Genomic DNA, 14312 nt, shown 5'->3' on the forward strand with positions numbered 1-14312 from the left:
AGGGTAAATGGAGAGACTTCCAGAGCATGGTCATGGTGTTGATCTGGTAAGAGCGGGACTTCCAAACTGAAGAGGTCAATGAATAATGTCGTATTCCAGAACCAGCAATGCCTTTCATGCACATGTTTTACCTAGACTCTGCAATTATAGTAAACAAGCCAATAGCATGGATTGATGATAATTGCAACCGCTTCTTTAAAGATTTATGCGCTCGACTAATAATTTCTAGATCATTTATGCATTTCTTTCATGTCACATCATGCAGCCAAACTATGAAACTGAGATATCACCAAAGATAAAAGAGTAATCTACACTAATGTTAGCTTAATGAATCAGTAATCCTTCCAACTTATAAGTAAGAACAACCTGAAAACATTGGTACTGCTCAATTGTTCTCCTGATGAAGTGTTCTTTTTTTTGTGAGGGTGATGAAGTGCTAACTATTAAGAATTACCAATCGCAAAATGATATGGGCTTGTTTACGACTAAAATCACCAATAATGTCCTGATATGCATGGAAATAAGCATATGTTAACTCCTGCCGACTTCAAGAACCACCACATAGTCACATAGTCCAGGTCAGTCTATATAAAAAAAATTGATTCTGATTTGATTTTCTTTCCCATGTTTATCAATTGTCTTTCATGTTTACTTATGTACACTGGTTGTAGCAAGTTCCAACAAATTTAAGAGCTATTCATGGCCTTTGCTTGCATGAAATTGTTTCCAAAATGAACAAATTCAACCTTGGACGCCTACTATTTACACACCACTATCGACTTTGATGTTTGTAGTTGTAGTATGGAAGAAAGAAATAATTTTATTTTATTTCTCCCCTGTCCTTGTGGCGACTGCCAACCTCCGTGCCATAGGCGCATCGACGCCTGCTCTCCTCGTGTTGTGCCGCCTGGGCAGTGGAGTTGGGATCCTTGGTGACGGATTAATCCTCGATGAAAGCGCGGGTACTATTACTGCAGATTTTTGTTGGGTGGATGATATTTGGGATTATTTTGCATGCGTGCAGATTGACGAGAATGTGCATATGGAGATTATGTATAGCTCGATCAAAGAGGTAAAATTACCAAATCCCGACTTGTCAGTCATCCGATAACTTTGTTGATTGTCAGTTATACATTTGATTCGTGGAATTTGAAGGTTCTGAGCTTGAAACTCCGAAGTACAGATATGCTACTCTGTTTTTCTAAAATAAATGATGATTGTAGATTTTAAAATTTTGCATCATGAATGCAACTCCGCCTATGTTGTCTCAACATAGCCGGTCCCAAGCCCGGGTAAAGGAGGAGGGTTGTGATAGGCTTGGCGAGCCAACGTAAAAACTCAGCCACTCTTATGGAGATGAAACCCAAAAAAAATTCGTTGGGGCGTAACCCTCTCAGCGACGCGCCACATCGGAACCCGGGTGTGGTGGAAAATGGGCAAGGGCCGGGCCGTCACCCCTCAAGTGGCGCGCCGTATCTTGATCCGGATATGGTGGCAAGTGAGCGAGGATCGGGTCATCGCATCCTTAGTGGCGCGCTACATCGGCGCCCGGATGTAGTGGAAAATGAGCAAGGGTCTTCGCATTTGACTCGACGAGTGCGGAGGGTAAGGAAGCTAGCCGAGCCTAGGAGGATTCGCTTAGGTAGCTGGAACGTAGGGTCTCTGACAGGGAAGCTTCGGGAGCTAGTTGATGCAGCAGTGAGGAGAGGTGTTGATATCCTTTGCGTCCAAGAAACCAAATGGAGAGGACAGAAGGCGAAGGAGGTGGAGGATACCGGCTTCAAGCTGTGGTACACGGGGACGGCTGCAAACAGAAATGGCGTAGGCATCTTGATCAACAAGAGCCTCAAGTATGGAGTGGTAGACGTCAAGAGACGTGGGGACCGGATTATCCTGGTCAAGCTGGTAGTTGAGGACTTGGTTCTCAATGTTATCAGCGCGTATGCCCCGCAAGTAGGCCACAATGAGAACACCAAGAGGGAGTTCTGGGAAGGCTTGGAAGACATGGTTAGGAGTGTACCGATTGGTGAGAAGCTCTTCATAGGAGGAGACCTCAATGGCCACGTGGGTAAATCTAACACAGGTTTTGAAGGGGCGCATGGGGGCTTTGGCTATGGCATCAGGAATCAAGAAGGAGAAGATGTCTTAAGCTTTGCTCTAGCCTACAACATGATTGTAGCTAACACCCTCTTTAGAAAGAGAGAATCACATCTGGTGACTTTTACTAGTGGCCAACACTCTAGTCAGATTGATTTCATCCTCTCGAGAAGAGAAGATAGACGTGCGTGCCTAGACTGTAAGGTGATACCTGGAGAGAGTGTTGTACCCCAGCATAAGCTGGTGGTTGCTGACTTCCGCTTTCGGATTCGTGTCCAGCGGGATAAGCGTGCCAAAGTCGCTAGAACGAAGTGGTGGAAGCTCAAGGGGGAGGTAGCTCAGGTGTTCAAGGAGAGGGTAATTAAGGAGGGCCCTTGGGAGGAAGGAGGGGATGCGGACAATGTGTGGATGAAGATGGCGACTTGCATTCGTAAGGTGGCCTCGAAGGAGTTTGGAGTGTCCAGGGGAAGGAGAAGCGAAGATAAGGATACCTGGTGGTGGAATGATGATGTCCAGAAGGCGATTAAAGAGAAGAAAGATTGCTTCAGACGCCTATACCTGGATAGGAGTGCAGACAACATAGAGAAGTACAAGATGGCGAAGAAGGCCGCAAAGCGAGCTGTTGGTGAAGCAAGGGGTCGGGCATATGAGGACCTCTACCAACGGTTAGGCACGAAGGAAGGTGAAAGGGACATCTATAAGATGGCTAAGATCCGGGAGAGGAAGACGAGAGATATTGGCCAAGTCAAATGCATCAAGGACGGAGCAGGCCAACTCTTGGTGAAGGACGAGGAGATTAAGCATAGATGGCGGGAGTACTTCGACAAGCTGTTCAATGGGGAGAATGAGAGTTCTACCATTGAACTGGACGACCCCTTTGATGAGACCAGCATGCGTTTTGTGCGGCGCATCCAGGAGTCTGAGGTGAAGGAGGCTTTAAAAAGGATGAAAGGAGGCAAGGCGATGGGCCCTGATTGTATCCCCATTGAGGTGTGGAAAGGTCTTGGGGACATAGCGATAGTATGGCTAACCAAGCTTTTCAACCTCATTTTTCGGGCAAACAAGATGCCAGAAGAATGGAGACGGAGTATATTAGTACCAATCTTCAAGAACAAGGGGGATGTTCAGAGTTGTACTAATTACCGTGGAATTAAGCTGATGAGCCATACAATGAAGCTATGGGAGAGAGTCATTGAGCACCGCTTAAGAAGAATGACAAGCGTGACCAAAAATCAGTTTGGTTTCATGCCTGGGAGGTCGACCATGGAAGCCATTTTCTTGGTACGACAACTTATGGAGAGATATAGGGAGCAAAAGAAGGACTTGCATATGATGTTCATTGACTTGGAGAAGGCCTATGATAAGATACCGCGGAATGTCATGTGGTGGGCCTTGGAGAAACACAAAGTTCCAGCAAAGTACATTACCCTCATCAAGGACATGTACGATAATGTTGTGACAAGTGTTCGAACAAGTGATGTCGACACCGATGACTTCCCGATTAAGATAGGACTGCATCAGGGGTCAGCTTTGAGCCCTTATCTTTTTGCATTGGTGATGGATGAGGTTACAAGGGATATACAAGGAGATATCCCATGGTGTATGCTCTTTGCGGATGATGTGGTGCTAGTTGACGATAGTCGGACGGGGGTAAATGGGAAGTTAGAGTTATGGAGACAAACCTTGGAATTGAAAGGGTTTAGGCTTAGTAGAACTAAAACCGAGTACATGATGTGCGGTTTCAGTACTACTAGGTGTGAGGAGGAGGAGGTTAGCCTTGATGGCCATGTGGTACCTCGGAAGGACACCTTTCGGTATTTGGGGTCAATGTTGCAGGAGGATGGGGGTATTGATGAAGATGTGAACCATCGAATCAAAGCCGGATGGATGAAGTGGCGCCAAGCTTCTGGCATTCTATGTGACAAGAGAGTGCCACAAAAGCTAAAAGGCAAGTTCTACAGGACGGCGGTTCGACCCGCAATGTTGTATGGCACGGAGTGTTGGCCGACTAAAAGGCGACATGTTCAACAATTAGGTGTAGCGGAGATGCGTAGGTTGAGATGGATGTGTGGCCACACGAGGAAGGATCGAGTCCGGAATGATGATATACGAGATAGAGTTGGGGTAGCACCAATTGAGGAGAAGCTTGTCCAACATCGTCTGAGATGGTTTGGGCATATTCAGCGAAGGCCTCCAGAAGCTCCAGTGCATAGCGGACGGCTAAAGCGTGCGGAGAATGTCAAGAGAGGGCGGGGTCGACCGAATTTGACATGGGAGGAGTCCGTTAAGAGAGACCTGAAAGATTGGAGTATCGACAAAGAGCTAGCTATGGACAGGGGTGCGTGGAAGCTTGCTATCCATGTGCCAGAGCCATGAGTTGGTTGCGAGATCTTATGGGTTTCACCTCTAGCCTACCCCAACTTGTTTGGGACTAAAGGCTTTGTTGTTGTTGTTGTTGTTGTTGTTGTTGTTGTTGTTGTTGTTGCATCATGAATGCATCTGCCTGTTATTAGTAACGGTTTTTTCCGCCTGTTATTAGTGATGGTGTTTTTCCGTCAAAAGATAATAGTACTGTTGGGCTGAGTCTAACACTGGAGCATCGATGTTTGTCCTACAATCTCGTACAATATTTGTTCAATGCACTTCATGGCGGTTCAGTGAAAATGGGGTTGCTCTACAACCTATTTACCTTTCTATGTCATCAGACTATCTTTATTCTGAACCATTCTGCTGACAGTAAATGTAACCATGTAACTCATTTGCTATGCGTACCAATAGGCAAGGTATGAATTAGTGAGTAATGCCTAAAAAAATTGTGTTTTTCCTTTCGCTCGGCCCGCCCAGCTTTTCTTTCAAGCTCGGCCACTGATGAGCCGATGAAAGATTGTAAGCAATGACACATGCGATGTCACGTCGTTGTACGTGATGCAACAAATCATCTTTTCATGCTTTCCTTTACATTTTCACAATGTATTTCCCGTTGCAACGCACGGACAATTTTCCTAGTACACATTAATAACATGATAGCATGGATTAGCTCAACATAGTGGAGAGAAAAAAAATACAGCGCAAGTGTCAATTTAAAATTAGAGATAAACAAATACCTTTATGTTTGGAAATTCTGTTGTGTGAATATCAGCGCTATTTGAAGAGTCCCTCTAGCAGCTGGCAGCTTTATCAATGTTCAACCGTAAGTACTCCCTCCTTCCATCTATATAGGGCCTAATGTGTTTTTCGAGGTTAACTTTGACCAAATATTAGAGCAATAATATATGACATGCAACTTACACAAAGCACATCATCAAATTCGTATGTGAAAGGAGCTTTCAATGATATAATTTTCACATTATGCATGTCATGTAGTATTAATTTTATCAACAGTCAAAGACGGTCTTGAAAAACGCATTAGGCCCTATATAGATGGAAGGAGGGAGTAACACAATGAACTTCCTGGAACTGGCTTGTCAACAATGATAGTATGGCTGACTTGTGTGCGAAAGCTAAGGAGCTGAAGGCTATGTTTATTCAATCTCAAATCAACCATGTTTTGAGGGTAAGTATCTCATATTTTCATCACTTCCTTTTCTTGTCCAAGTTTACCATGCATCTGCCAGCTTTAGGTTCTGATGTATGAATGCTTGGCAGCATATTACATTTTTTTTTCCTGGTAAAGGCACCATATTACAAATGTTGGTACAAATGCCTACTGTTGGTATTATTAATGTTGGTACAAATGCCTACCGTGTTTTGTAACAACTGTCTTATTCAATGGCATGAGAAGCAGCACAACAAGAGACTTGTTTAGGCATACTTGTACTGTTTGTATATTATGGGACGGAGGGAGTAGCAGATAAGACTTGTCATTGGAATCCCTTCAAATCTTCACCTGCAAATAAGTAGTCTCTCCGTTTCTAAATACAAGTCTTTTTAGAGATTCCAATAAGGGACTACATACAGAGCAAAATGAGTGACTCTACACTTTAAAATATGTCTATATACATCCGTATGTAGTCCATAGTAGAATCTCTAAAAGGACTTGTATTTAGGAACGGAGGGAGTAACACAAAAGAGCTGTAGCCAAACTCATCAAACCACATGGAGCAGAGGTTTCGCACAACTCAGCGCCCACCCGGAGTAACACAAAGAGAGCTACTCATCAAACCACATGGACCAGAGGTTGCGCACAACTCAGCAGTCTCATAGACACAAAAATGATGACCCTAGACAACAGTGTCCTAGAAACCTGACAAAATGGAGCACCACCGCACTTTGTGCTCCTCGCCTTCCTGTTACAATAGGTCGAAGACACAACGCAACAGATAACATCTCAACTCCAGTAAGATACCACACAAAGACACAACGCAGCAAGTAGCAGCAACCACAATGTGCGCCGGTTATCAGACAACTCGAGGAACACATGCAGGTAACCAGCCTACAAACAGCTACAGCAGGAAATATCAGCACTACAACGACAACAAAGTGGTACTATCCCAAACATTTCGAAGACAAAGCAAACCAGCAGTATGACATTCCAGCCACTTGTCCTAGAAACCTGACAAAATGGAGCACCACCGCTTCGGCTGTTGATGCCTATGTCAGCAGCACCAAATTCTTCTCTTTTAGTTCCCGCACTGCCTGAATATCCTTCTCAAGTGCTTCAATGGCAGTCCTCCAGGTCTCTGGGGTCTCGAAGAATATCCCTTCGATGCTGAGGAGCTCCCGCAGCCCATTATCCTCGCCGCACAGATCAATGTATTCCTGGTCCAGCTCATCAAACTCCACGTGTAGCAGCTGCGATATGTTTTGTGCAGTGAGCATATTTCTTTTGATATCTTTCAGGTGCTCCGCCTTGGTTCTCGTCCCATGTGTCAAACCGTCGCGGTTGACACAGACCAGCCATCTACCCAAGTCTCTCTTCCTGGCCTCCTCAGTGCTCAGATAGTTAGGACCAGTAACCCTATTTTGAGCATCCTTCCTTGACTCAGCGAGCGTAGCACGGATGAATTCCTCGTTTTTTGACAGCCATTTCAGCGAGCCCTCATCCTCCTCTCCTCCTTGATAAGGTAGCTCCCCAAAGAACTTTTGCATCTTATGCTTCATGCCTCTGGAGAGGGATTTGAAGTCTTCTCGGGACATCTGATTAACATAGACTCTTAGCCAATAGCGGGCTTCTGGGGATAAAAACAATGAATTGTAGAGAAGACGCCAAAGCTTAGGTTCCGCTGACCGCATATTGTTGATGTATTTCTCAAGGTCCTTGGGGTAAGGGGTACCCACACCCAGAACTCTCCTAGCAATCGTATCAAGGACATCTCCACCCAGGTTCCAGTCCTGTATGAAGCTTCCCTTCTTCTCAGTTGGACCAATTTCTGAAGTGTCTATAAGAACAAACCTCCCTGAAGACCGAGAAATCTTTAAGTTCTCTAACCGGAGACGGTTGCCCAGTGTACATCCACGCAATTGATATGCTGCAATCAGCTCTGGCAGACTTCTGATGGTTTTCCCTGCTTTCCATGCAACCAGTGTCTTTCCTCTGGGTCCTCCAACGGTCTTCAAGAGAATATTGTCGTCTAAGGGTTCAAGCAGTGGAACTTCCTCCGTGAAATACTTGACCGGGCAAACTAAATCATTCACAAGCATCCTGTATAGAACAGAAAAACAAAGAAGTTATACACAAATTATAATCCTTTAGCAAAGGAAGTGAGTCAGCAATGCACAGTTCTAGTAACAAGCAGTGCACAGTTCTAGTACAATGACTAATTCTAGGTAATCTATGAGATTGCATAGAGGTAAAAAGGCTTGCATTATGGAAACGCTGTTATATTCAAGCAGGACTGAACTGCATATATTACAATTGATGTCAAAACAGACTTGTACAAACTAATGTAGAATGAAATTTATTCCATTAAAAAGTGGAGACCGTGGGCAAGGAAAAAAAAGTTGCTATGATTTCTTATTGCACGACCCATGTCATATATCGATAACTCTTCCAGTTAGCAGTCCGTACACATGTGAAAGAAAAATCAGTACCCTCTAATGCCACACCCATTTTTGCAACTTGATCTTTGATACTCTCTTATAACACATCTAAAATGAAATATGTTTTGAATTTTGGACAGAGAGGGGACATACTTATGGCCTAAATACAGTGATTTGTAGCAAAGGAAGTGAGTCTGCAATGCACAGTTCTAGTAACAAGCAGTGCACAGTTCTAGTACAATGACTAATTCTTGGTAATCTATGAGATTGCATAGAAGTAAAAAGGCATGCATTATGGAAACCGTTGTTATATTCAAGCAGAACTGAACTGCATACATTACAATTGATGTCAAAACAGACTTGTACAAACTAATGTAGAATGAAATTTATTCCATTAAAAAGTGGAGACCTTAGGCAAGGAAAAGAAAAGTTGCTACGATTTCTTATTGCACGATCCATGTCATATATCGATAACTCTTCCAGTTAGCAGTCCGTACACATATGAAAAAAAATCAGTACCCTCTAATGCCACGCCCATTTTTGTAACTCGATCTTTGATACTAACACATCTAAAATGAAATACATTTTGAATTTTGGACAGACATGGGACATATACTTAGGGCCTACATACAGTGATCTGTAGCAAAGGAAGTGAGCCTGCAATTAGCATGGACTTGTTAGTTCCTTCCCTACTATTTTAACCATTTCAAGAGTGATAATATTCTGTATTTTAGAACTAGCAAACATAATTCTAGGCATTTATTGGCTTCATAAGCAGCGCTTGCCATGCTCTCTGCTTTGTTCAGCTCTATGTCTCCATAATGGTTACAGATTTGTTGAAACTGCAGAATGCATATTTATAGAACTAATCTGCTATTGCAGGTTTGTTTCATGCTATTATCAGCTGCTGTAAACGCACTTTTACAATATTAAGAACTAAGAATCATGTCTAGATGAACTCTAAACACAACTTCCTAACTGCTTTACAAGGAAATTACAAGAGGTGAAAGAATTACAAATAATCATTGGTCGGGAACTTACATCTTTTCACCGGGTAAACCATCGGATGTAGCAATCCATCTTTTGGACCGCCCAAACCTCTGAGCAGCCAGTGGAGATGACCTGTGAAATCCACTGGACTTGGGTGGGTGGCCCTGGGAAATCCTCCGAAATGAAGAGTATAAGATGCTGCCTCTCATGGTTACAAGACAGGTATCTGAAAAAGACATATGCAAATTATTAAAATCCTTGAACAGAACATGCTGTTGAAAAATAAACCATAGGTGCAAGTTGAATAAAAAACAAGATTTACTTTGCTGAGAGAATAATGATCAGGATATCACTAATCGTTAACTTATCAGCCAGCCTCAAAATAGAGATAAATCGCTTATCGGTCGACCATTTATCCACCAGCTTTTTTGTAAATCCGAGATTCTAGCACTATAAATATTGTAAACTACTCCAAGAGCGTTTAGATAACTAAAGTAGTGATCTAAACGGTATTATATTTCATGTTATGCAAAAACAATACAGTAGTAATGGACAGAAGCGATTAATCCTTTAAGATGCAGAGGGAGGGGTGGCGGCCGAGCTACTGCTACTGCTGGGGGAACGGGGGAGGCTGGTCTTGTGCTGCTGGAGGAGAGCTTCTGATGGAGGAAAGGGCCGGCGTGCTGCTGCCTCCTGGACCTGGACGACCTGGGAGCTGCGTCGCTCGGTCTAGCTGCTGGGGAAGACGAGGAAGGGGAAGATCCAAACGGCAGGGAGGGGATGCGGAGCTAGCTCCGGCCGCCGGGGGCGACCATGATGGCGGCAGCGTCGTGGTGCATCTGCTCGACATCAAGAGATGGCAGCGTTGGGACGGTGCTGGGGCGTGGCTTGGAGGGGAGGGGGGAGTCGGCGCGGGGGAGAGGAAGATAGGAGAGGAGGGGATGGGGAGGAGTTGAAGGGCATACCGATGGGCAGAACTGATCGCTGAACCCAGACAGAGGCGGCGGCGGCGGCGGCCCGGTGCGTTTCCTCTCGCGTGATCGGCGGTGTCCCCGTGCGTTCCTCTCTCCCGATCCGCGAGGGTTCCCCAATCCCCTATCTATGTGGATCGTAGCGGGACCGCGGGAGGCTAGGAGCTCAGCAACAGGCGGCGGGGGGAGCCGGGGAGAGGTCGAGACGGCGAGTCGGCGGGGGGATCTGGGGAGAGGTCGAGACGGCGAGTCGGCGGGGGGATCTGGGGAGGGGCGGCCGCCAGACCTAGGTCTTCATCTCCATCTCGCTGTGGAGTTGCTCGACGCTCGGGTTGTGGACAGAAGCTGGGTCATTGGGCCACCAACATTCGGAATACCTCACTCACAATTTTCCCAAAATTCTGGGTGGGCCACAGCCCACCCGGCCCGTCCCCTGCGTCCGCCCGCCCATGGCTGATGCCCACGAGATCGATCTGTAATTTGCCTAAAAAAAAAACGAGATCGATCCGTAGAAGTCAACATGGCAATGTTCGATGGGTGCCCACTACCTGCGAACCCGGCGGGTAAAAACCCCATTAGGACAAAAAATACCCATGAATTTTCAAATGAAAAAAAATTACACCCATCGGATAAGGCGGGTGCAGGTACGGGAAGATCCCATACCCGCGAACCCGCAAACCCATAAACTACTACATCAAGTCAAGTAGATCCTACCCCGCAAAAAAAAAGTCAAGTAGATTCCATCAAGCGCTAAGCTACCAAGCCATCGGACATGGAGCTGATGGCTACGTCGTACTTTAAAGAAGTGTTCACAAAGGACCCTACTCTGGAGTCCACGGGTGTGATGTAAGGGATCATGCCAAAGGTAACACAAGCTATGAATGATAGTTTGTGTGCTCAGTTTACAGAAGAGGAAATTTTGAATGCCTTGTTCCAAATCGGACCTCTGAAAGCACCTGGGACCGATGGATTTCCGGCTAGATTTTACCAGCGTAATTGGGCTGTGATGAAAACTGAAATAGTGGCTGCTGTGTTGGAATTTTTTAAGACTGGGATAATGCCGGATGGAGTGAACCACACTGCTATAGTCCTAATTCCGAAGGTTCCACATCCAAAGGAGCTAAAGGATTTTAGGCCGATAAGCTTGTGTAATGTTGTTTATAAAATTGTGTCAAAATGCTTGGTGAATCACCTTGGACCAATGTTATCGGATCTCATTTCTGAAAATCAGAGCGCGTTTGTGCCTGGTCGCCTTATTTCTGACAACTCTATAATAGCGTTTGAGTGCATTCACCATATTCAGTCTATGAAGCACAATGAGCCGGCTGCGTGTGCATATAAACTTGATCTCTCGAAGGCGTATGATCGTGTGGATTGGGATTTTTTGGAGCAAGCGTTGTCTAAATGGGGGTTTTCAGCTCTATGGATTTCTTGGATTATGGCTTGTGTTAAGTCTGTGAAATACTCTGTCAAATTTAATGGGAAATTGCTGCATGGTTTTACCCCTTCCAGGGGTCTTCGGCAAGGTGATCCACTCTCCCCATTCCTCTTCCTATTTGTTGCTGACGCCTTGTCTGCTCTCATCTCAAAGTCAGTGAGTGAAGGGGATCTGAAGGGGGTCACCATATGTAGAAGGGCGCCAGTTATTTCTCATCTCTTGTTCGCGGATGATACTATGTTGCTTTTTGAAGCGTCGGCTCAGCAGGCAAGGATTGTTAAGGGTTTGTTGAACACATACACTAGAGCGACGGGTCAACTCATCAACCCGGAAAAGTGTTCCATCCTTTTTTCTGATAATTGTCTTGAGTCGATGGTGGACGAAATAAAAGGCATTCTGGAGGTAACGCTACAGGTTTTTGAACCCAAGTATTTGGGGTTGCCAGTGCCTGAAGGAAGATTACATAAGGGACAATTCGAGACTGTTCAAGAAAGGTTGAGAAAGAGGCTGGTGGATTAGAGTGAACAATATGTTTCGTCCGGTAACAAAGAAATCTTGATAAAGGCTGTGGCCCAGGCAATACCTACCTATGTCATGAGTGTATTTAGATTGCCGACTTCTGTCTATGATGACCTTGCAAAAATGATGAGGCAGTATTGGTGGGGGATAGAGCATGGAAAGAGAAAGATGGCATGGCTAAGTTGGGAGAAAATGAAGTTACCAAAAGCAATGGGGGGCATGGGATTTAGAGACATGCGTGCGTTCAATCAAGCCTTGCTGGCTAAGCAAGCATGGCGGCTACTAGATACCCCGGAGAGCTTGTGTGCTCGGTTGCTTTGAGCCAAATACTTCCCTCGTGGGAATTTATTGGATACTGTTTTTCCCTCTAGCTCCTCGGCGGTGTGGAAGGGGATCATGCATGGGCTAGCATTGGTGAAGCAGGGGATAATTTGGCGTGTGGGTAATGGTACTTTGATCAAAGTATGGAGAGATGCCTGGATCCCGTGGGGCCATAACTTCAGGCCGATTACCCCTAAAAGAAATTGCAGATTTAATTGGGTCGCTGATTTCATCAATGAGCATGGTGCATGGAATGTACAGAGACTCCAGGAACATTTTTGGGAGATGGATGTCCGTGAAATCCTAAAGATTCGTACATCTCCAAGGAATGGTCAGGACTTCCTAGCCTAGTTCCCGGAGAGGAGTGGCCAGTTTACTGTCAGAAGTGCATACCGTTTGGCCTCTGAAAATCAGGGCGAAACCGCGGCGCTGGGGGCGTCCAGCAGTAATCCGTCAGGTCGTAGACCTATATGGCAGCGCATCTGGTCTGCTCAAGTGCCCCTCAAAATGAAGATCATGGCCTGGAAGGCTGTCTCGGGTGCTCTAGCAACTAATTCTTGCAAGAAGTTTCGCCATATACCCACTCGGGATACTTGCCCTCTGTGCGGGCGTGAAGAGGAAACAAGTTTCCATGCCCTGGTTGCATGCGAGCATGCACGTAATATTTGGGCAAAGATGAGCACTGTCTGGCCTCTACCGAAGCAGGAGATGCTCGTGGATTCAGGAAAGGACTGGTTACTGAATATCTTGGCAAACTGCACGGATTTGATGAGGGATTGTGTGATAATGCTGGTATGTAGGATTTGGTCTCAAAGATCAGATTTTACCCATGGGAAGGAGATCCCAAATGTAACTAGTACGACTGATTACCTACAAAGTTATTTACGCTCCTTGAGGTTGGCCCGGACATACACGATTGATGAAATAATCAAGGGTAAAATGCCTGCAATGGAGACTGAGGCCGTTGCTACAAACCGAGAAGTTGTTAGTAGTCCATGGCCGCCACCACCTGCTGATCAAGCTGCGCTGTCAGTCGACGGAGCCTTTTCCCCAGCGGATGGGTCAGCGGCAGCAGGGATGGTATTAAGGAGGCATGATGGGTCGGTAATTTTTGCGGCATACCGGTTTTTTTTCAACTGTAATGATGCATTGGAAGCCGAGCTACATGCAATAATGCAGGGTATGGCATTAGCTATTCAACATTGTAATGTGCCCATCGTTGTCCAGTCAGACTCCTCGGTGGCCATTTCCTCGATGATTGGTGAAGGACTGTCAAGATCGGCGTATGGTCATCTGGTGAATGAGATTAAGCATCTCATGGTAGATAGAGAGTTTATTCCCTTAAAAAATAAGCGTGAGCAAAATAGGGTAGCAGATCGTTTGGCGTGCTATAGTCGTATGGAGTGTACTACTGCTGTATGGCTCGGGAGAGGTCCACCGTGTGTGGAGGATATTTTGCCTCTGGATTGTAACCCTATGCTTATGGAATAAAACTCTTTACCCCCCCCCCAAAAAAGCTACCAAGCGCTAACTACATCCTATCAAGTAGATTTTCTGGCATCCGTCTATTGCATGCGACCCCACTCGGGCGGTTGGAGCACATCCTCCTAGCCATCCTCCATGGAGACCGGCCAAGAGAACATGCGCAACACTCTGACACCGACGAGCTCCTTCATGCAACTCAAGTGGATGGAACCGGCGATAGTGGTTATTATAGGACGAGGTGGACGTTAAAGTGTAGCTCTTCGCCTCCCTCCTCATGCCTCCAGCCAGCTTCAAAAGGGCAGATGTCTGGGCGCCAGGCGACTACATGGTCGTGGCTACCCTACACAATGTCCAGCTGCTCCTATAAGGAACACATGTGCTCCGCAAATGAAAAGGATGAAGCATGCCAAGCGTTCAGTTTGGTGAATAATTTTGCACTCCATGCACATAACCTTTTTTTAATTTCTAAGATGCATGGGGTGTGGTTATGATTGGTCTATTAATGAATGTTT

The 14312-nt window shown here is 45.6% G+C and overlaps 1 protein-coding gene and 1 pseudogene across 1 annotated transcript; one reads left to right on the forward strand and one right to left on the reverse strand.

Moving 5' to 3' along the window:
* Window positions 1-1404: 1404 nt before the first annotated feature.
* Window positions 1405-3612, forward strand: LOC123161287 (uncharacterized; annotated as a pseudogene).
* A 2729-nt stretch (window positions 3613-6341) lies between these two features.
* LOC123163128 (uncharacterized) lies at window positions 6342-10390 on the reverse strand. The gene is made up of 3 exons (XM_044580892.1): window positions 10032-10390; window positions 9118-9292; window positions 6342-7738 (listed from the first exon to the last, which is right to left on the reverse strand). The coding sequence occupies exons 2-3, from the start codon at window positions 9273-9275 to the stop codon at window positions 6688-6690; spliced, it is 1209 nt and encodes a 402-aa protein (XP_044436827.1). The 5' UTR covers window positions 9276-9292; window positions 10032-10390; the 3' UTR covers window positions 6342-6687.
* Window positions 10391-14312: the final 3922 nt, after the last annotated feature.

Source organism: Triticum aestivum, chromosome 7B, assembly GCF_018294505.1.
Source record: "Triticum aestivum cultivar Chinese Spring chromosome 7B, IWGSC CS RefSeq v2.1, whole genome shotgun sequence".
In the NCBI taxonomy this organism is placed as follows: domain Eukaryota; kingdom Viridiplantae; phylum Streptophyta; class Magnoliopsida; order Poales; family Poaceae; genus Triticum; species Triticum aestivum.

Excerpts from the sequence above, each read along its gene's own strand:
- LOC123163128 (XM_044580892.1), bottom strand. The coding sequence starts at position 9,275 with ATGAGAGGCAGCATCTTATACTCTTCATTTCGGAGGATTTCCCAGGGC. Across the intron at positions 7,739-9,117 it reads GGTTTACCCGGTGAAAAGAT|GATGCTTGTGAATGATTTAG; the intron begins GTAAGTTCCCGA and ends TGTTCTATACAG.